At 45.2% G+C, this 23260-nt stretch overlaps 2 protein-coding genes and 1 pseudogene across 2 annotated transcripts; 2 read left to right on the top strand and 1 right to left on the bottom strand.

Moving 5' to 3' along the window:
- The first annotated feature begins 1013 nt into the window (after nucleotides 1-1013).
- Nucleotides 1014-2097, top strand: LOC124670112 (xylanase inhibitor protein 1-like). Its single transcript, XM_047206618.1, has one exon. It carries the CDS (start codon nucleotides 1033-1035, stop codon nucleotides 1942-1944), a length of 912 nt encoding a protein of 303 aa, XP_047062574.1. The 5' UTR covers nucleotides 1014-1032; the 3' UTR covers nucleotides 1945-2097.
- A 12030-nt stretch (nucleotides 2098-14127) lies between these two features.
- On the top strand, nucleotides 14128-16222 carry LOC124670100 (omega-amidase, chloroplastic-like). Its single transcript, XM_047206609.1, has 8 exons — nucleotides 14128-14322; nucleotides 14390-14483; nucleotides 14668-14742; nucleotides 14842-14920; nucleotides 15053-15068; nucleotides 15196-15282; nucleotides 15559-15641; nucleotides 15740-16222. Exons 1-8 carry the CDS (start codon nucleotides 14128-14130, stop codon nucleotides 15819-15821), a joined length of 711 nt encoding a protein of 236 aa, XP_047062565.1. The 3' UTR covers nucleotides 15822-16222.
- On the bottom strand, nucleotides 16021-22081 carry LOC124706004 (annotated as a pseudogene).
- Between the last annotated feature and the right edge of the window lie 1179 nt (nucleotides 22082-23260).

The raw sequence follows: 23260 nt of genomic DNA, 5'->3' as shown, positions 1-23260 counted from the left end.
TTCCCCAATGCCTATCTCCTTCTCTCCAACTTTGTCACGTTGTGCGAAGGCCATCTCAGAGTCCGCCCGGATATCCGGCTCCTTCAATTCTTCTACCGCGTGAAGAAGGAGACGATTGACAAGGTCATGGTTAACTGCGGCAGCACGACATTTGTGCTCCGCCCAAAGAGGGTGTTTCCGCTGCTTTCCTCGCATGAGTCCGTCCGTACTAGAATGTTGTATGGTTTTACATCAAGAATGAGTTCGTTCCGGGTCGCCACGAAGGGCTTCCCGCATTCTCAAACAACCCCCCGGAAGAGCTCGCTAGTTGGAGCTACATTCTCAATCTTGCCCAACATCCGGAGCTGGACAAGATGGCTCGGAGGATCTCCAAGTTGGTTCATGACGGTCTGACCGGAATGGACCTCACCTTGAGCTAGTTTACCCGCCGATCCAGCCGCTGAAGTACAACAAGCGGCTCATCTGCGAACACTCCGGATCAGACGATCTACTACGTACGGGTGACCAAGGATAATCTTCCCAAGGATTCTCGACACTGGTGAAGATCACACGCGGCCAAGTGGTTCTGGACATCGTCAAGGACATCCACGTCAACAACACTTGCCCTCCGATATGATGATGATGATGATGATGATGAAGAAGAGGAAGAGGAAGAGGAAGAGGATTTAAACTCTCGTAGGCCGCTGCCCTTCTACCATCCAACTATTCTCGCTAGAACCCAAAGTTAAGTCGCTAGCTCAGGCAAGATAAGCTTGACGAAAATAGACCTACCTACGTCCGTCCAATGCTCCTCTATGTCACTTGGTCCGCCTACCAGATCGCGACTCCGCCATTGCCGCCTGTCTTTGACCAACCATTACGTCAAATATTCGGTCTCAATGTGAGCTGTCTTCCACGTTCAGTCTTTAGTAGCGTCAACTTCTGCGCGCCGCACACAGGACAGGATTGTGTGTAGCTGAGAAGTGAGAACGTGCTCTATAGAGTCTATACTCCACTCCACTATATATATCGGCATCAACAAGCAAAGGAAGCATGAGCTACTTAACAATGGCGCTAACACACCCGAGACCTGCGGCCTCCCTCCTACTAGTCGCAGCCATACTTTCCGCCGCCGGTCTGGCCACCGCGATCTCGTCCTCAGGGTTTACAGGAGGCGTAACCGTGTTCTGGGGCAGGAACAAGAACGAGGGCTCTCTCGCGGATGCCTGCGACACCGGCAGGTACACCATCGTCGTCATCTCCTTCCTCGACGTCTTCGGTCACGGCAAGTACCACCTCGACCTCTCCGGCCACGACCTCTCCACCGTCGCCGCCGGCATAAAGCACTGCAAGTCGAGTGCCCTGGTGTACCTCTCCATCGGCGGGTTCGGCAACCAGTACTCCCTCCCGACCGCCCAGTCCGCCATCGACCTCGCCGACCACCTGTGGTACACCTACATGGCCGGCTACAAGAACGGCGTGTACCGCCCGTTCGGCGACGCGGAGATCGACGGCATCGACTTCTTCATCGAGCACGGCTCGCCGGACAACTACGACGTGCTGGCCAAGCGCCTATGGAGCTTCAACAAGGGCTTCCGTGCCAGGACGCCGGTGCAGCTGTCGGCGACGCCGCGGTGCAGGTACCCGGACCCGCTCGTCGGCAAGGCGCTTGCCACGGGGGTGGTTGGGCGCATCAACGTCAGATTCTACGACGACTCCTACTGCGCCGCGCACTGGAAGCAGGAGTGGGGCAAGTGGACGGCGGCTTACCCGACCCAGGATATCCAGGTCTACGTTGGTGTGCCGGCGTCGGAAAAGGTTGTTGGGTACATGCACCCTGAGTATGTCCACTACGGCGTCGTCCCGGTGGTGAAGAAGGCCGCGAGCTATACGGGGTTCATGATCTGGGATCGCTACTCCGACAGGCTGACCAACTACAGCAGCAACATCGTTCAGTGGACTTAAGATCTTTCCTCCGTTCTCTTCCTATGTGACGCTATGTCAAACAGTAATTAACTGCTCATGTGTGTACCGTAGTAAGTATCGTTGTGGTGTACGGTGTCTGCTTTGAAGAATAAAATGAGGCATGTGAAAGAATAAAGAATTCCGTATTGTCCAGGTCTGGTTTATTTATGCGAAATTCTATTGAGCAAACGTTAAGCTTCTAGAGCATCTGCAGACATAGTCCTTCAAACCGCTTCAGATAAAAGCGTCCGATCGATGAATTGGAAAACACCGTTACGAGGTATTTTTTGCAATTTCTAGTATTTAAACATACAACCAATTTGAACATATAAATAAAAATGATTGGCAATTAAACACACAACCACTTAAAACATACAACAAATAAAATTACTTAAAGTTCAACTTGATCAAGTCGAAACCAGATTTGTTGACTCTCCTTTGAGTGTTCGAGTCATGAAATTCTACATCCATGGCAATGAAGTCAGAAAAATCTGCGGGCACCTAGTGATCACATTTGCAAGACGACCCTCACACTCATAGGGACCAAAATGCCTGGCTCGAACATTTCGATATTCGTGATACCCTTTGTAGAAACTTTGCCAAGCAAACAAACAGTTATTTCCTGACTAGTGCATGCAGTCAATGATTTCAAGCATCCTAAAAAGGTCCTTCATTTGGCCTTCTCAAATAGGTCTTGCCAAATTTTCCCAACAACGCTTCGTAGAATCTGTACATGTTTTCGGTGAGAGTAGACTCACTAATGCGAATGTAGTCGCCTTGTGTATCGACAGGGGCTCCATATATAAGCGGGGCTCCATATATAAGCATCCTCATGGCAGCGTTGCACTATAGATCAACGAGAAACTAGGCATGCCATTGGCGTCATGTTTCATTTTGAAGTACTTGTCGTACCCTATCACGCCATGAAGAATTATCATGAATACGTCCATGCTCATCATGTAGCGCCTCCGAAAACTGTCGGCATAGGTTGCCCCGTCGATAAAGTAGTCGGTGTAGAAAATGGTATGACCCTCCATCCCCTGACAGGGCTTCGATTTCTTTCTTCGACGCTTGGAACCTCAACACAATGGCCCCTTCTTCAGCTCGACGTCATGATTTTTTGAAAGCAAGCGAGAACGGACAAGAGCTCATGAACGTTAGCGTCGAATGAGCCATAGTCCTTCATCATTTGGTGGATCATCATCTTGTCATCTCCACTAGTAGAAAACAAGCCTTTCCTCAGGCCTCATTTATCCCGGCCGTGTCACGGGCCGGGACTAAAGTCCTGGCCACGTCGCCCCGAAAACGCCCAAGCGTACGTCACCCATTGGTCCCGGTTCGTTAGGACCCATGTGTCCCGGTTTGAGATACAGAGGTTTGAGATACAAACCGGGACCAAAGGGTTCTGCAGCCAGGTGCCACCCCTTTAGTCCCGGTTTGTATCCCAAACCGGGACAAACGGGCAAGCCCTGTATATATGGCAGCCCCCCTCCCCACACTCTTGTTTTTTTCCTGGTGGAAGGAGTGTGGGCTTGTGCTAGTCTTTTTTTTACTAATATGCACTACATGTGTTTGTTGAAATGTGTGTTAGAGCGACGCCACTTGAGTTCAAAGAAGACAAGCATGATATGAGGTGTCCGAGCCATACTTAAGCTTCCTCCTCTTAATCTCCACTTGTCCTACAAGGTTAGCAACTATTTTCTCGTTTAGACCGTGCGGTACTAATTTTAGGATCGTGATTGTGTTTGATATACAGTTGTATGATGCAGATGAGTCATCCATGGATGTACGGTGACCGACGCACACCCGCTTACAGAAAAGGCATGCATTCTTTTCGCGATGCGGCCGAGGCGAACAAGCATGGTGATGGCTTTATGTATTGTCCATGTGTTGATTGTCGGAATGAGAAGGATCATACTTCCTCAAGAGCCATTCAGAGCCAGCTGCTTCATTCCGGTTTCATGTCTGGCTATAATGTTTGGACGAAACACAGAGAAAGAGGGGTTATGATGGAAGACGGCGATGAAGAAGAGAACGATGATGACAACTACCAATCTATGTTCCCTGAGTACGCTGATACAACAATGGAAGACAATGAAGAAGAAGGTTAGGGTGAAGAACAGGAACCAGATGAGCCCGCTGATGATCTTGGTCGGGTCATTTCTGATGCACGGCGAGGCTGCGATACAGAAAAGGAGCGGTTGCAGTTCGAACAGATGTTACAGGACCACAACAAATTGTTGTACCCAACTTGTGAAGATAGCCAGAAGAAGCTGGGCAGCACACTGTAATTGCTGAAGTGGAAGACAGAGAGCGGTGTGGCTGACTCGGCATTTTGAAAAATTGCAACTAAAAATAAAGAATAAGATGCTTCCAAGAAAGAACGAATTTTCCGTCGATACGTACGAAGCAAAGAAGCTTGTCTGCCCTCTAGGATTAGACGTGCAGAAGATACATGCATGCCCTAATGATTGCATCCTCTACCGTGGTGAGGAGTACGAGAATATGGATAAATATCTGGTATGCACTGCATTGCGGTATAAGATCAGAAAAGATGACCCTGGTGATATTGAGGGCGAGCCACGCAGAAAGAGCATTCCTATGAAGGTGGTGTCGTATGCTCCTATAATACCACTGCTGAAACGTCTGTTCAGAAACAAAGAGCATGCCAAATTGTTACGATGGCACATGGAAGACCGTATGAAAGACGACAAGTTGAGGCACCCCGTTGATGGTCGGCAGTGGGAAAAAATCGAGAGAGAGTTCTCAGATTTTACAGATGACGCAAGGAACTTATGGTTTGGTCTAAGTACATATGGCATGAATCCTTTTGGGGAGTAGAGCTGCAGTCACAACACCTGGCCCGTGACTCTATGTATATACAATCTTCCTCCTTGGTTGTGCATGAAGCGGAAGTTCATTATGATGGCAATGCTCATCCAAGGTCCGAAGCAACCCGGCAACGACATTGATGTGTACCTAAGGCTATTAGTTGATGAACTTTGACAGATGTGGGCCAAACTAGGTGTACGTGTGTGGGATGAGCACAAGCAAGAGGAATTTGACCTACGAGCGTTGCTTTTTATAACCATGAATGATTGGTCTGCTCTTAGTAACATTTTAGGACAGTTAAACAAGGGATACAATGCATGCACGCACTGTTTGGATCAGACAGAAAGTACATATCTGGAAAAATCTAGGAAGAATGTGTACCCCTCGTTTTCTTCCGCAAAAGCATCCCTTAAAGAAAAAATGCAAGCATTTCGATGGCAAGGCAGAAAACCGGTCGAAGCCTGTCACCCGTACTGGTGCTGAAGTATTTGGTATGGTCAAGGATTTGAAAGTAATATTTGGAAAGGGTCCTGGCAACCAACCTGTTCCTAACGGCGTTGATAAGCGCGCACCCATGTGGAAGAAGAAAGCTATATTTTGGGAGCTACCTTATTGGGAAGTCCATGAGGTCCGCTCCGCAATCGACGTGATGCACCTGACAAAAAATATTTGCGTGAATATTCTAGGCTTCCTGTGATTGTATGGGAAGTCAAAAGATACACCGAAAGCACGGGAATACCAGGAACGTCATAAAGGACGAGGCGGCAAGCATCCAGGGCAGTTTCAAGGGCCTGCCAGCTACGTTCTTACCAATGAAGAGAAGGAAATCTTTTTTGAAGTCCTTTTTAGTATCAAGGTCCCGACTGGCTTCTTGTCGAATATAAAGGGAATAGTAAATATGAAAGACAAAAATTTCCAAAACCTAAAGTCTCATGACTGCCACGTGCTTATGACGCAATTGCTTCCGGTTGCATTGACGAGGCTTCTAACGGAAAATGTTCGACTGGCCATTGTGAAGGTATGTGCATTCCTCAATGCAATTTCTCAGAAGGTAATCAATCGAGAAAGTCTATCAGGGTTACAGATTGATATGGTCCAATGTCTGGTCAGCTTCGAGTTGTTGTTCCTGCCATCCTTCTTCAATATTATGGCGCACCTCCTAGTTCCCTAGTCGAAGAGATTAGAATTCTCGGTCTTGTGTTTCTACAAAATATGTTCCCCTTCGAGAGGTTCATGGTAGTCTTAAAGAAATATGTTTGTAACTGTGCTAGGCCAGAAGGAAGCATCTCCAAGGGCTATGAAACAGAGGAGGTCATTGAGTTTTCTGTAGACTTTCTTCCTGACCTTAAGCCAATTGGTGTTCCTGAATCTTGGTATGAGGGGAGGCTGACTGGAAAAGGCACACTAGGAAAGAAAGCATTGGTATGTATGGACGGGAATTCTTTCACTCAAGCACACTACACAGTTCTACACAATTCCATTGTGGTGGCTCCGTATATAAAGAGACACAAGAATATTCTACGCTCCGAAAACATGGGCAAGGCTGACTCCTGGATTAAAGGGGAACACAAAAAGAATTTCGGCAGTTGGTTGCAGACACATCTCATGAATAACACCACCGTTGGAGATCAGCTGTACTGGTTGGCCGGGTCACCATCTTCGACTATATGTACTTTCCAAGGGTACGAGATAAATGGGAATACATTTTACACGGTCGCCAAAGATAAAAAGAGCACCAACCAAAATAGTGGTGTCCGCTTTGATGCAACATACGAGAATGGGCACAAGGACACGTAGTATGGGTACATAGAGGAGATATGGGAACTTGACTATGGACCTACTTTTAAGATCCCTTTGTTTCGGTGCAAGTGGGTCAAGCTGGCAGGAGGTGGGGTACAAGTAGACCAAAAGTACGGCATGACAACAGTGGATCTCAACAATCTTGCGTACATGGATGAACCATTCGTCCTAACCAACGATGTGGCTCAGGTTTTCTATGTGAAGTACTTGTCTACCAAAACGAGAAAAGAAAATCAGCAAAAGAATACTGCATCCGATGAGCCAAAGCGCCACATAGTTCTTTCAGGGAAAAGAAACATCATGGGAGTAGATGAAAAGACAGACATATCAGTGGATTATAATAAGTTTCATGAAATTCCGCCCTTCACAGTGAAAACTGACCCAACCATCATGTTGAATGATGAGGATTGTCCATGACTACGACCCATAAGAAAAAATAAACAATAGCTAGGGATGTTGACCCAAGCATCAAGTTGAATGATGAAGATGCTCCATGGTTACGGCCGAAGCGATCATAACTTGTGTATCTCAATATGGACACTTTCCCATTTATTTTTGTGCAATAATGCTATTGTATGTAAGATATTAACAATGGAGATGGTTGGATTGTTTTTACTAGTTAAATAGCTTTCACGGGCTTGCAGGGAAATTTTTCCGAGGCGGAGCTTCCGAAGATGTCCTAGGGGTCAGCACCAACAACATCTTCGAGAAGCTCCACCACGGGAGATTTCCCAACCCTTTCGCCAACAATGTAACAGCAGATCGATGCTTTCACGGGCTTGCAGGGAATTTTTTTCGAGGCGGAGCTTCCGAAGATATCCTAGGGCGTGAGCACCAACGACATCTCCGAGAAGCTCGGCCACGGGAGATTTCCCAACCCTTTCACCAATGTTGTTACTGGAGATCGAGGCTTTCACGGGCTTGCAGGGAAATTTTTCTGAGGAGGAGCTTCCGAAGATGTCCTAGGGCGTGAGCACCAACGACATCTTCGAGAAGCTCCTCCACGGGAGATTTCCCAACCCTTTCGCCAACGCTGTTACAGGAGATCGAGGCTTTCACGGGCTTGCCGAGAAATTTTCCCGAGGCGGAGCTTCCGAAGATGTCCTAGGGCGTGAGCACCAATGATATCTTCGAGAAGTTCCGCCACGGGAGATTTCCCAACCCTTTCGCCAACGTTGTTACAGGAGATCGAGGCTTTCACGGGCTTGCAGGGAAATTTTTCAGAGGCGGAGCTTTCAAAGATGTCCTAGGGCGTGAGCACCAACGACATCTTCGAGAAGCTCCGCCACGGGAGATTTCCCAACCCTTTCCTCCGGTCATGGTTATTATCGACGCTCCCTACCTTCTAGGTTGGCTTGTTGAGCTCCTTGCCATGGCAATTATCAACACTCCTTTTACAGGCACGACGCCGCTTCTCCTAAGTCTCGTTCCTCCGACAGGGCGTCATGCGCTACATACCTTAGCTCGTCGAGCAGTGCGTCCACCCATGCGTCCTTATCCTACCGACAGCTTTAGTCTCGGTTGCACCCACCAGCCGGGACTAAAGGTTACACATGCGTCATTATCCCACCGACAGCTTTAGTCCCGGTTACACATGCATCCTTATCCCACCGATAACTTTAGTCCTGGCTTGCTCTTCTTCCTCCTCCTCATCATTATCGGCATCAGCCATTATGACCCTAACCCTAACCCTAATCCTCTCTCGTCTATGGAATGTATTAAACCTTTATGTATAAAACAGAAAATGGATTTGGATTACTTATTCAATTTAAGCACTTCTCATGTTGAAAGTTTAGTGGGATTGAGAAAAAATGCAAAAAAAAAAATATTAGTTAATATATCTTTTAATTGAAAATGGGAAATTTGTTAATAGTTTGATAAGTTAGAATAATTATTTTATAAAACAGAAAATAAATTTGGATTACTTATACAAATTCAAGCACTTTTCAGGTAGAAAGTTTAGTGAGATTTAAAAGTATACAAAAAAGTATTAATTAATTGATTTTTTAATTGAAAATAGGAAATTTGTTAATAGTTTGATAAGTTAGAATAATTATTTTGTAAAAAAAATGGATTTCCATTCCTTATTTAAATTCAAGCATATTTCATATTTAAAGTTTTCTTAAAGACATAACTACGCAAAAAGTAGTTTATTCAAATATTTAAATTTTTGTTACATATTTGGGATCATAGTTGGAAAGCTGTGCAAATAGTGTGCGCCCTAAATTTTGGCCTTTAGTCCCGCACCGTGGAGCGGGCTGCGACTAAAGGCCACGATCTCCGCTTAACCGCCCCCACCCCATTTTGTCCCGCACCGTGGCACGAACCGCGACTAAAGACCACCATTTAGTCGCGGTTCGTGCCACGGTACGGGACTAAAGGGGGGTATAAAAGCGGAGCTTCTTCCCCGGACGATGTAACCGTCCAAGACTTAGTCATTGTTCGCACGAGGAGCTCTCAGAGACGCCGTCACGCTGCTCGATTTCGTCGCCACCGGCCACGTCGGCGCCCTCGCGCTCACCGTCGCGCGTCGCCGCCGCACGCGCGCGTCGCCTCCCCCGCACCCGCCGTCGCCTCCGTCTCACCCACGCGCGCGCAGTCACCTCCGGCCGCCAAGCCCATCACCTCTCCGCGCGCCGCCGCACCGTAGCCCGCGCCGCCTCCGCCGCCCACCCAATGCCGGTTTGGATTTAATTTTCATTTTTATTTTTTATATATATGTTAGTTCTACATATGCAAAATTTGTATATATTAATAAATATGTTTTTATATATGTTAGTTGTATATATTAATTATTTGTACATATATGTTAGTGGTATAAGCAATTATATATAAAAACTATAATTATGAGGAGAAATAGAAATAGTTTTATTATTAGGAGAAATTGAAATAGGGAAATAGAAATATTATTATTCTTAGTTTTGTATGCAATAGGGAGAAAAAGAGCAAAAAGGAAAAAACGAACTTCAAAATCCCGCCTCCTTGTTAGGAAGGATTTATTAGGAGAAATAGAAATAGGAAAAATAGAAACAATTTATTTTATATATGAAACTATTATTAATTTTATATTTGTTAGTTCTATATGCAATAGGGGAAATTTTATATATGAACTATTATTGTTAGTTTTATATTTGTTAGTTTTATATGCAATAGGGAAAATTTATATTTGTTAGTTTTATATGCAATCGGGGAAATTTTATATATGAACTATTATTATTAGTTTTATATGCAATAGGGGAAATTTTATATATGAACTATTATTATTAGCTTTATATTTTTTATTTTTATATGCAATAGGGAAAATTTTATATTTGTTAGTTTTATATGCAATAGGGAAAATTTTATATATGAACTATTATTATTAGTTTATTGTTAGTTTTATATCCAATAGGGAAATTTTTACCGCAGAAGAGGAGCAACATAAGCAGATTGACGAACTTAGAGGAGTACTGCGCCCGCCGCAAGATCCTGCACTCGATATTAGCGTCGGCCCATCTCAGCGGAAAAACAGCGTGGCTGACTCGGAGGCCCCGGCTGACAATGCACAACGGATGATAGAGGACGGTCCCGGCTACCCCGAGGTGGAATCAAGGAGTCAGCATCTTGTGAGCTCCATCAAGCTTTACCTTGTCCACCTGACGCACGTTGGCATGGCCGTGAGATTCCAGCTGGCTATGCTAAAGTCGTGGTGGATGTAATCGTAACGGACTTTCATGAATTGGAGCTTGACATCCCTAGACCTGAAGATGAGAAGACACTCCGAGAAATAGTGGGTGGAGTCATTCTATGGGACAAGAACTACATCAAGCTTCCAGGCTCGGCGGCAAGGACAACACCGCCTCCGAGTCGTCGCATGTCACCTACACCTCATCACCTCCAAGAAGCCCACCCCATGAATACGGCCACCACAGCGCGAGTCCATCTCGATCTCCGCCACCGGACTTGGGTCAGCCGTCTCCGCCGCTGCCGCCCGCGAAGCGTGCCAACAAGAACGCTGCGTCGATGAGTTCTAACCTACGACGGAGCCCCCCAAAGCGAAAATTGTCGCCCCTCCCAAAGGTACCTAATCTGAATCTTCCCATCAGACCTTACGATCGTATCCCCTAGGAAAGCGACAGGATCGCAAAGGAACATTATGATGCGTAGATGAAAAAGAAGAAACCCGAGCCCCCCCCTCCCACCCGGTATATACCATCAAGCAGAAAAACTATGAAAAATACTTACTGCCCCTGCCATCGCAATATGACTTGCACCATAAGCATGATGACTATGTACGCACAATGCAGAAGAAAGCAAAAAATAGCAGAGTAACTAGCGGTGCAAGTGGGATCAAATCAATGAAAAGTGCAAGCGAGAAAAGAACGGACGTACCACAGCTCAAACAACAGGCCAAACAATTGATTCCACCCCTCAAGGTGTTATTCAAGTCTGGAAGAAGCAAAGAAGTGGACGGCTGAATAGGGTATGACTGTTGATGAAGTTCTGGCTTCCCAAGACGAGTTGTTTCCCAGGGCTGTTGTAGCCTCTAAGACTAAATTTGTCATTGGGGAAGCTCTTATCAGCCAAGAGATGTTACTACAACTGCCAACACATATGCGTCAGTTGCATGCATGGTACCTGATTGCCGCAAAGACTGGGAGAATAATGGTTGCGGCGAAAGTCCCACGGGACTACTACGGTCGATAGAAAGAGATCCATGTCGATTTTGGCGAACTCTTCCATATGTACAATTGTGATGCCCTCGACAAATCTCTCATGATTTGCTATTGTCTGCAAGTTGTTCAATTCATTGTCTACATATAAGTTGTTCAGTTATGTCAGTTGTTCGGTTCATTGCATATAATTATCCTCATTATATCCTTTTGTACTCTATTATGCAGACTGAAGATCCTGGTCTGTAGACGTAAGGGCATCCTAAATGTTGGGTTCATTGATTCAGATGAAGTACATATACATACGCTAACTAATAAGCCCAATGAGACGGATCAAAACCTTCTAGGGTTTCTAAAGGATCAAAATTTCTGTGACCGCATACTATTTCCTTACAACTTCAGGTGACGATCTAACTCTGTTGTGTCCATTCACTCACAAGTTTGATTGATGGGTTATTGACATATTTATATACGTGTGCAGCTTCCACTGGATTCTGCTAGACATTCAAATTGATAATGGAAGAGTTGATGTCTACGACCCATTAACGAGAAACTTGGAAGACTTCCAAAGCATGCAGGACATGCTCCAAAGGTAATTTCAATCATTCTCGCGCTATATCGGTGTCTTTCGATGATTTTCTGAGATATCAAGTAATGAATAACTTAGCAATTCATTTTCCTTGCCGCGTAGGGTTTGGAAGCGGTTCAAGTCCGAGATTGTCGGTATCTCTCATGAGAAGCTGATGTTTTGGAGTATTCCGGTAAGTAGTACGAGTTAGGACCGTGCATCTCTTTACTTCTATTTTAAATACAATTATGATGCATGCTAGATTATTATTTGATTAAATTCTATTCTCGTAAAGTGCGAACCAGCAGCCACTGGAGACACATCTATGTGGATACTTCGTTTGCGAGTTCATTCGAACACAAGAATTATAGATACGAGGTAAGCAATACATTCACAACTTTATTTTATTACCGTCATTTTTGTTATCATGATTGATATTCATATTGATCTCCTTTACTTATATAGTTCGATGCCATGCAAGTGAAGTCCCTACCAGAGGAACGCGCAAGTGCTATTGCAGAGGAGATGGCGGGTTTTTTTAGGGCAGAAGCTATAGACGACAAAGGAAGATTTAGTATAGCTAGGGGTCATTACTGATGTTGGTTCCATGTAATCGAATAGACGGGCTCTAGTCCCGGTAATTGGGATCTCCATGTAATTATATATATATATGCTCGATCGTAAGACAAGTTATGTTATATATTTATGTACGAACCTGTACGCGTAGAAATATACGAAAATTATTTTGAAATGATATAAATACCGTAAACCCTAACCCTAAACCCTAACACAACAAAATGAACTACCACGGCGCAGAAAGTGTCCAAATTCCTGCCGCGGCAGGGACTATTTAGTCGCGGTTCGTGTTACAAGCCGGGACTAAAGGGGTTGGCCCCAGCCCGCTCCGGGTCACCCACGTGGAGGGCCATTGATCCCGGCTGGTAACAGGACCGGGACTAAAGGTTGCACCTCTAGTCCCGCTTGATTAGTCGCGGTTGGAAAACCGGGATTAAAGGCCCTTACGGGCCGGGACTGAATGCCCTATCTTCACGTGTGCTATATCCAAATCTACAAGGCAAAATAAATCCTTAAGGAAAACAACGGCGGAAAGAGAGGCCAGAAACAACATCGGCGGAGCCTACCAAACAACGGTCGACTTGTGTGCGTGGTGGACACTCGGATAGCCTCTACATTCGGGGCTGAGTCGGCGGCAAAATGAGAGGCCAAATGGGTGGCTGCATGAGAGGAGGCGATGTGGAATCGGGCATCAAGAAGTTTGAGACACAAATACTCATCATCAGGTGCCGCCGGCATTTGCCGCTTTTCTCGCTAGACCACAAGAAGTTCGAGACACAAATACTCATCACCAACTGCAAAATGAACCGCCTAGTTTGTTTATCGGTTTGCCATTGTAATTCAAACTTGTTAAATTATTTGCGTGTCATTTGTTGTTTCATATTTAGTTATATCAAAAAATAGTGTATGGAATGACGTATGGGGTGAACGGTTGGATGTCCCTGCATTTCCCCATAACCACGCCTGCGCCTCTCATATGGGCCAAAAAACGGCTTCGCCGGGGAGAAGGGGGTGGGGGCGAGTGGAGATGCTCTTACCCGACCCTCCCGCGTGAAAAGCAAGGAACTAGTTTCCCTAAAAAAAACCAGAAAGCAGCTAGTGCATTTGAAAAGAAAAACGGATAAGCAATGCTTGGCACCATTTGCAATGTTCACTATCTTCTTCACGAAATTTGACCATGTTTCATCTGTTCCGGACACATTTGTATTTAGCTCTATTCCGAGCCCCATAATGGTGTACTTTGATCTTTAACGGCAGTATAACCAGCTCTTGTTAAGAAAAAGGAGTGTAGCTGAAAAGTAACATGACATTTCAGATTTTCTTTGGCAAAGCAAAACGTCAACACTGGCGATTCTTTGCCTGATCCAAGCACACCATGAAGTCAACAGCCACCGCCTCTCTCTCTTCCTTCTTTGTCCACCACTGTCTCCAGGGATATCTACGCACTAGCTCTTTCCGCTCTTGTCTCAGTCTCACTCTCACCATGGCACCTGTACGCTACAAGATCGCGCTGTGCCAGCTGCAGGTCACCCCGGACAAGGACGCCAACATCGCCCACGCGCGCGCCCGCATCGAGACCGCCGCGGACGCCGGCGCCAAGCTCGTCGTTCTGCCGGCAAGTCCCCCTCCTCCTCCCCCTCTGCTACTTACTTACTGCCCTTTCGATTTGCCACGGAGCTGAAGAATTGACCAGGAAAGGAAACTCACGAGGGCGATGTTGCTCTGTTCCAGGAAATATGGAACTGCCCCTACGCGATGGAGACCCTGCCAAGCTACGCCGAGGACATCGACGGCGGAGGGTCGCCGTCGGTGTCGATGCTGTCGGAGGTGGCCGCTTCCAGAAAGATCACTATAGTCGGTGGATCCATACCGGAGAAGGCTTCGGGGCAGCTGTTCAACACGTGTTGTGTGATCGGGCCTGATGGAGCGATACTGGGCAAGCATAGGAAAGTAAGGAGCCTGATTTTTCATTGACTCGTGTTGATTTTACTTATGTTCTGACAACTGAATTTTTCAGCTGCATTTGTTTGGAATCAATATCCCTGGAGATATCTGTTTCAGGGAATCTGATACCTTCACTGCTGGACAAGAACCTACTGTCGTTGACACAGGTGTGTACCTAGAAATTCTTGATCAAATTTTACTCACACGCAAGAAAAGAGCATCTTATCAGTGTTAGTTAGTGTTTACAGTGGTCTCTAAGATACCAAGTTTTACTTAATCGTTAGAACGTTACTGTAGTTTCATGCAGCCTGCTTTGCTCATTGTAAGGATCGTTGTATTGTTGTCTTGCAGATTTGGGACGGATTGGTATTGGAATTTGTCATGATATCCGCTTTCCGGAACTAGCGATGTTGTATCGAGCGAGAGGTATGCTTCACAATTGTAGTACCTACTGTCCTCTTGATGCCAAGCAATACAAGAGCATGTCCGGTAAAAATTCAGCCCGTTCTCAAACCACGCATGCAGGTGCACACTTGGTATGCTATCCATCTGCCTTCAACATGAGCACCGGGCAACTTCTATGGGACCTTATGCAGAAGTCCAGGTTCCATAATCTCTCTTTTCCAGCATTTCTGTCACTTTTTAATTCAGTTATTTACCATGATGTATTTGTTCAGATAGCTAGCTAATTCTCTTTGTTTTTCGCCCCAATACACTGCCCACTTCACTCCTTCAGAGCTATTGACAATCAGGTGATCATCATCCAGCACATGAGTTAATTCTTGATTTAATAATACGGAGTACTAAATGTGAGCTGCAGTGATTCATCATTGTAGTGAAAATCGATGTAACAGCTATCCTAGCTTGTCTTGATTTCAGTTGTTTGTGGCGACTTGCTCGCCTGCACGAGACCCCAACCCGCACTCGGAATACATGATCTGGGGTCATTCAAGTCTCATCGGACCAGTAAGACATGCATTAGCAGAGTCTTGCTCCCTTGTGTAAATAATTTGGATCAGTGTCGGAGCCAGCTCCCGGCGGCACCGGGCAGCTGCCTGGGCTTGGCCTCTTAGCTTCCACTGGAAACAGTGCAGACTTGCATGCTTATTTTACTGGGCAAGACATCAATCGGGCAGACACACTGGTCTTGCCCAGGCTCTCCTGTGGCCAGCTAGCTCCGCCACTGATTTGGATCAGTTTTTGGAACTTCGAAGCTTACCACTGTTTACATTTTTGTCACAGTTTGGGGAAGTCCTGGCAGCAGCAGGGCACGAAGAAGCAACCGTCGTCGGAGAGATTGACCTGTCTTTGATTGAAGCTGTAAGGTATAAGATTTGTTTTATTTTTTCTTTGTAGTATTAGTAGGTTGTCGCTTGCGTTTGTGTTGGTGTTGCGTCTGTTCTCAGATTATATATCTGTGCAGGGAGAACATCCCCTTGGAGATGCAGAGACGAGGGGATCTGTACAGGTTGGTAGATGTCCAGAAGGAATATTATGCAAGCTAGCTAAGTTGCTACAGGAGACGCAAACACATCCTGGGTTCAGTAACACTAGACATTGTTTACAAAACTTTGCAATTGAAACATAAGGCCTTACAAAATGTAACAGATTAGTTAGTCCCATACTAGTATCGTCGTCCACATAAACAGAAAGATAGCAAGACAAAAACACACATATCTATCATCTAATAGTTGTCCAGAAATTTCACCAGCCACGTCCAGACCCCCATCCGCTGCTTCCACCATCCTGTGCTGACTTTCCGGCGCTGCCCCATCCTGAATAGTTACCAGCGTGAGAAAAAGCTGAAGCGGTTGCGCCACCACCAGAACCTCTCATAGGAACCATCGCAGCAACATTTCTTGCTGATGCACCAGCGTCAGTTGGTGGTCTGTTGATATTCTTCTGGAAGTACGACACGAGGCGATCAACACAGTCGAAGTCCCTCTTCCAAAACCTGAAGCCCTTTGAGTTTAGCCCAACATACTCATGATGCGGATTTGTGCCCCTGATGTAAGTTAATATGAAGGTGCCTGGATGTTCATGGGATATGCCAAAGGAGTAGACTATCATGTTAGGCTTCCCTGCTTTCTCTGCCCTTAGCATATTATCCACCTCGTTTTTTAGGCCCTTCCTGAATTTGCGGTAAGATAGCATGCTCTTCAGGTGGCCTACCAATGGATCCACGTATCTGTCCACAACCTGCACGTTTTGTTTTTAAAGGAAATATTCATCAAGTATCTGAAAAATAAATACTGGAGTAATAGAAATCTAACTGTTACAGGAGAATTAGCTGTTTCTTAATGAAAGCATTTCAGCTGAAAGATATGCACCAACCTCATCAAGATCTTCAAAATCTTCACCATCAATGGTCAGTGTTTTCCCAAGGCGAAGCAGACTTGTCACATCTTTACGATCCTTCCCGCTTTCAGCTATCTCCTTGTGTACGTAGACTCCATCGAAAAATTTGAGAGTAAGAGTTAAAAACGAGGGGCCCCTAGAACTAGGTCGAATGACCTTCTCACCAGGTTCTTTATCTGACAAGAACTGTCACAAAAACAGAGATTAGATCAGATACTATCATGGAACGGAAGAGGGAAAAGAATGAGTTGAGCAAACCTGCTTTGCTTCCTCAGCCGTCAAGTTCTGAAATTGAGGATGGACAATCATCCGCGGCTTGAAATGTTTCTTTGCAAGTTCCTTTTGTTTCCGAGCCTTATCTAGTTCATCCTGTGAAACCATGGCTTGTTCATGATAGTACGGATCATGATTCCTTGTGGATAATGATCTTCTCATGTCACTGTCCTTGCATGTTAGGTAAACTTGGAACCTATTTCTATTCACGTTCTTAATTTTGCCGGTTAATATATCGCCTTGATGAATCCGCGGAGATTCTGGGTCAAATCCATCATCAGAATAGTTGTCCCCAAGAACTATGGCTTTTAAACCAGAATCAAAAGTGCAAACAATTCGGCTCTCTTGTATAAGGCGAACTGTTACTTGAACAATCTTTCCATCTGATAGGCTCTCCTCGGTTTCACCAGAGAGCATCCAGAATTCCTCATCGGGAGTTGGTTCAGCATAGGGGGTCCTACAATCAGAAAAACCACACAGCAATTCCGTCTTTATATCATGCAGTGTATCCCTTTTACGCAAATCCTCAGGAATACTTTTTATGTATTCGTCGATGTTGAGACGTTGAAGAAAGTCCGGCCTTTCTCTTACATGCTCAATTGCCATCTCTTGCTCATCCTCATCCATCTCATCCCTTTCACGCGGTGCGCCCTCGCCATAGACATCCTTGGCCAATTTATTGGCCAATGCATATGATTCAGGGTGGATCCTTGTATCATCAAGCAGATCAATGATTTCAGTACTAGCTGCTGCTGCACCGCTCCTTCGAACACGTAGAAACCCAGAGGCGTTATGAAATACTTTCCTTCGTAGTGGTTCTGCAAGCTCCTTGCGACTAAAAATGGACCCCTCTCTTACCAACTCTTTCTGCAGAGCGGAAGCTTTGCGTGGACCCAGACCAGCGACGAACTGTAAAGTTGAAGAATGCCACTCGTGGCTAGCAGAAAGGTTAACATCAAAACCTATCTGATTTGTAGCATCCACCATCACTTGCTCAACGACTTCATACTTCTCTTCAGGAGTAAGGAACTCTTGGAGGGTGTGTAGTTTCCATGACAGTATCTCTTTTCGAGGTCCACAGAGTGTTGCAACCGTCGCCAGTGGATTCTGCAAGTACCGACCGAGCGCCACAGCCCGCTTCACGATACCTATACACGACTCGAAAGACGGAAACTTAGAGCAAGTTACTTACAGAAGTGCCTGGTCAGAAGAGCCTAACAGTAAATCAACATGATGGACATTACCTGTCTGGGCAGGCAGTTGATCTGAAGATATTTGAGAATTCTCGTACAAGCGAGGCACAGATTCGTCAACGTAGACACTGCTGACATTTGCCATTTGCTCGTTGATATCTCTTGGATGGTCTTCAACAATTCTAAAAAAGACCTATATGCAAGGGTACATGTCAGTTTAAAACTAAGCAACCAGCCAACAGGAAACGTTGTCATCAGTACAGCAAAGGTGAAGTAGGTTGTCTTGATTGGCTGGACTCCTGTTTTGTAGATTATATATCCTAAAGCTTACGGAAAACTAAAATGAAATAATACCTCATAAAGATCTTCCCTGAGTTGTCTGCAGTTCAGGTTTGATGCTCCTACGCAAACGACATGCGGCTGATGGTCGGTCATAAACTTCACAACTCGCTGCTGGTTATCTTTATTTCTCTGTTGCTCATCAGCACCACCACGAGATTTAGTACTGATGGAACCAGCATACAGAACATCAACCAGTTCCCCTGATGAATCTAACATCACGAATGTGGTTGTCGGATTCCCGGGGCCCCAGCAGCAGGCCATGACTCTCAGCTCTGATTCCTCATCCAGGTCAATCTCATCATCATCCTTTTCGCGTTCATCCTTCTTCTTCCAAGGAGAAGCAGAAACCTTGTCCCAGAGCTGTTTCCCATATTCCATACGGAGCCAACTTTTGGCATTCGCTGTCAACAGAGACCGAGCTTCTTTTTCCATTGACGGAAGAAGGAAACTGGAGAAGGCATCGTCCAGTATCATCTTCCGTTGCTCGTCCCACATCTGTGCAGACTTGCTGACACAGTCGCTTAAATAATTCTCACGAGCATCGGAAATGAGGTGTTTCTTCACATCTTCTGGTAGTTTTACAGTGACCTTGAGGAGTTTTTCGTCCTCTCCTTTCTGAATAAGAAGCCATTCTGCACCTACAAACTTGGTTAGAGGTTTCTCCCGTAGCCATTTAACGCGCGATAGTTGGTGATGGGGATCTATAATCAAATTTCCCTGAGGTGTGGGGACTGTTGAGACAACAGCTTTATCCATGAATATACTCCTGATATGCTTTCTTACAATGGGCTCACAACCGATCTCGACTGCTGCCTGATAGCATGAACAGTAAGAGGAACATTTTGGTCAGAAGAAATGGATAGCTTAGCTCAAACGAGGCTCCCATTCCTATATAACGATTTGTCGGAACAGCGAGATATATTGCGTACCATGTGTCTGGCACCCCGAAGGACATCTTGCGGTGTTTCAAACATTGCACATGTGAAATTTGCAGCAATATCTTCAGGAGAATCTTTCCCACTGTCAAGCTCATCCGCTTCCTGAAAATAAAAAGATGCATACAAAGTGTCAAATAGGGGCTGTATGTGTAGTTTTGTTCAAGATAAAGGTTGAGAGCTTCATATCGCTTACGGGTATCTTTGTTAAAGCTAGATGGTGGCCTAATTGCTCAGCGCTCCGCCCAAATTGGTAAGCGACCTCCCGTAACCCTGCCCTCTGACATATATTGTACATGGATTTCCTTTTTGGTCGCTTCAACTGACCTACAACTTCAACTTCACCAGGAGGGAAATGTAAATTGAATTTCGCATCAACATCGTCCACCTCTTTCTCTGATTTGGCATCATTCAATACTTCAATGATTGTGTCATGAAGCTGCTGACGTTGTGCAAACCTTGTCACATCATCTATTTTCTGCTTCTCGTCATCAAATCTTTTTACATAGTACCCCTTCAAAGCTCTCTTACGCTTCTGAAGAAGTAGCCACTTTCTATCTAATGTCTCAACAGCCCAAAGCAGCTATTAAAGAACACAATGATTGTGTCAGTGATATTTTAAACTTGATAGCTAGGGGTAAGGAAATAAATCTGTAGTAATGAATAGTTACCTTATACCACCTCATTTTAGGTGCCACTTCTGCATTCTTCTGTTTACTGGCATAATAGCCAGTTAACAGACTCGGACAACTCTCCTTCCTATACATCTCAATGAATGGAATCTGTTGACAGAAAATGTATATACATAGCCAGACTAAGCATATAATGATATAAGAACTTGCGAAAGAAAAACTTGTAGTACAAAGTTCTGTACCTCAAATTTGTTGACATGTAGCATGGTCAAGACATTCAGAATGTCCTTCTGGTCAATCTCTGTGTTCACATGCTCATTGCCTGCAAAGGATATAAATCCATCAGCAGTGAGTTGGCTGTGTACCCACAGACTTTCTTCTTCTATTTGTTCTTTAGTTAATTCTTCCCCTGTGCCAGTCAATTCTTCAGACAGCTGCCAGATGAGAAACAAAATTGAAAGGAGAGATAAATTAGATATGCACTAACGACCAAATCAGCTCCAGCAATCAAAGTTGGTCAACTGGTATTTACCTGCATCCTCTCAGGTACATCAGTTTGTTTAATTATCTCATCTCTTGGTGTCATATACTTGTCTGCAAGAATAATTGGGTCAAACTCATCTTCAAGCCTGTTTTCTGTCAGCGCGCTAGAATTGGAAGCAGTCCTCTCAAGATCTTTCGCTCTTCGTGCTAATAGGTCATCAACGTCGCCAAACAAATCGTGGGCCTCTTGCAGTGCCGATGACGTTACGCCTTCTGCATGTCGTAATGTCCTATTAAATGCCTTATTCCTTCTGCAAAACAACAATAATTGTATGTGTATACATACAAAATAAACGCATTTAGACGAGTGTTCGATTTGAAAGTACTGTATGTACATGATTTAGTTTGACGCATGGGTGCAAAGAGGGTTAGCGCAAAAATATGCAAAATATAAGAAAGAATCACCGTACTTGACAACTTGTCCTCTCTCATCTATTTCATCATCCACAATAAAATCATCATCATCATCATCAATGTAATCTTCCCCTGTCTGTTGATCCTCCTCAATAATTTCATCCTGAACATTCTCCTCGGCATAAGCGTTTCCTGATCCATCATCATCAATGTATCCGGGACCTTCTCCAGTTTCAGATTGGCTTCTTGCCTTCTTCAAGCGCTTATACTTCTTTACCTAGAGTTAGGCAGAAATGTGCAATTTAGCAAGCACGCTCAAAAAGCAAGCAGAAAAGCTCTCACGACATGTAAATATTTTCTTAAAGCATGCATACAGGTTCGGGTGCCATGCCATTGTTATTCTCCTGGAGCAGCGCGATGTCATCCTCATCAAGCGTGTACTCGTGCGATTCCCTGCGCACATGTATTGTATTTCGGTAAACCATACAGTACTTATCAATGTTTCCCAACGAAGTATTAAAAGGAAATTACCTCTTCTTCCTTTTCTTCCTTCGTCTCTCATCATCGCTTCCCGGTTGTTCCTCTTCTTCCTCTTCATCCTCATCCACTATGAAACCATCATTCTCGTACTCATTCTGTCCCTCTGTTCATGAAGGAATTTGACCACGTATTCTAATTAAGTACTAACTCGAGCACAGAGTTATGAGAAATCGAAGTAGAAAGCAACTACTCAAAATCAAATTGATGCAAGAACAATCCGACAATTGAGCAGAACCACTCGAATAAGAAGACACAGATAATAAAAAAGAAAATCAAACGCCGCATAGCACAAAAAAAACAATAACCATAATTCAGACCTTCCTCGTCCTCATCGTCATCATCTTCCTCACCGCCTTCCAACTCCTCGCCATCATCATCGTCTTGGTCTTCCATGTCATCCTCTTCCCTGTGTGAGAGCTGCGGATCCTGCTCGTCGGCCTCGATGAAGTCGTCTGGTAGGATTAGAACAAATTAAGCACAAGTTTTCCAGTAAGAAAACACACACGAATTTTGTGCCCAATGTGGGAATTTCCGTTCGAAAACGCCGAAGAAATAGAGTACCTTCCTCGTCGGATGCCACAGTTCGGGGGCTCATTGTCGTCGAGATCGCCCAAACCCTAGGACGCGAGAGTTCAGGGAGGTCGGTTACTCGATCGTGTAGAGAACCTCAGGACGAGGAGGCGCGGCCCTTGTTATATACTCCAATCGTGGGAGACCGCCAGCCGTACGATTGCGCCACGAGTCGGCAGCGAATTCTAGGGTTCACGGGGGAGGGGCTACAGGGCCCTTGCCGACGCCGACACCGACACCAGCAGACTAGCCCGAGGGGGGAGCGATGCGATGCGCGCCGGTGCCCTGAATGCTGCCGGCGAGGAGGCGAATCCGGCAGCCTCTGGGGAATCGCGAACCGTATGCTGGAGCGACGTCGAGGTCGTGGCCGGGGATCGACGGGATGGACGAGAGAGCCAGAGAGGCGTGAGGTTTCTCGTGGTGCGACTAGGAAGGCGGGATTTAAGCAGATAGATGGATTTTGAGGGTGCCCTTGTCAGAGACCCAACCGGTATGCTCTCTTCTCGACCGTCAAATAAACATCCAGCGGCCCAAACCGTTACGCGAAGTCGGTCGCGAGTCCAGTTAATGAATTGCCCAAAGTGTCATTATTTAGTCTGATGATAACTTTAGTTTGCATGGTGTATGTTTTAGCTTTGGCTCTTTCCTGTAGTGATGCTATGTGGGGCTTCTATGACTTAATAGCAGAGGGTTAAACAACCCTAGTCGCCACCCGACCTTTTGAGAATCATCTTATCAAGTGAGTTTTTCTGAACTACTCTAAATCTGTTTGAAAAAGATTGTATTTATAAAGAAGAAAGAGTTTGAAAGCCTCGACATCTTTCTCATTTCTTTCAGAGTTTGTTTTGTATTTGCAGAATACAACTCTTGTATCATATCATGCAAGAGCGGACGAGAGATGAACTCCCACGCCGCTTGCATAGTTAGTGTGGGGTGTGCACACCCTTTATGAAAAGTATAAAATGAGAGTATAGGGTGGCACCCTAAATAACATATTGGGTGTGTTTGGTTGGGCTTTAATGTGGCATTTCTGGCATATAAGCCATAGGCTGCTGATACCTGCAGGTTTAGGGATTGCTGAAATCTTCGATGAGAAGTATTATCCAAATTTGTATTTTGACTCAATGGAAACAAAAAAATACAAATAAGACTTTCGCAATTGAGACGCCAATCTCACCACACTTGTGTATCAATATTCTCAAAA

This window comes from Lolium rigidum, chromosome 1 (assembly GCF_022539505.1).
Source record: "Lolium rigidum isolate FL_2022 chromosome 1, APGP_CSIRO_Lrig_0.1, whole genome shotgun sequence".
Taxonomy (NCBI): domain Eukaryota; kingdom Viridiplantae; phylum Streptophyta; class Magnoliopsida; order Poales; family Poaceae; genus Lolium; species Lolium rigidum.
Note: the sequence above shows the minus strand (reverse complement) of the source record. Positions and strands in the feature narration are given on the sequence as shown.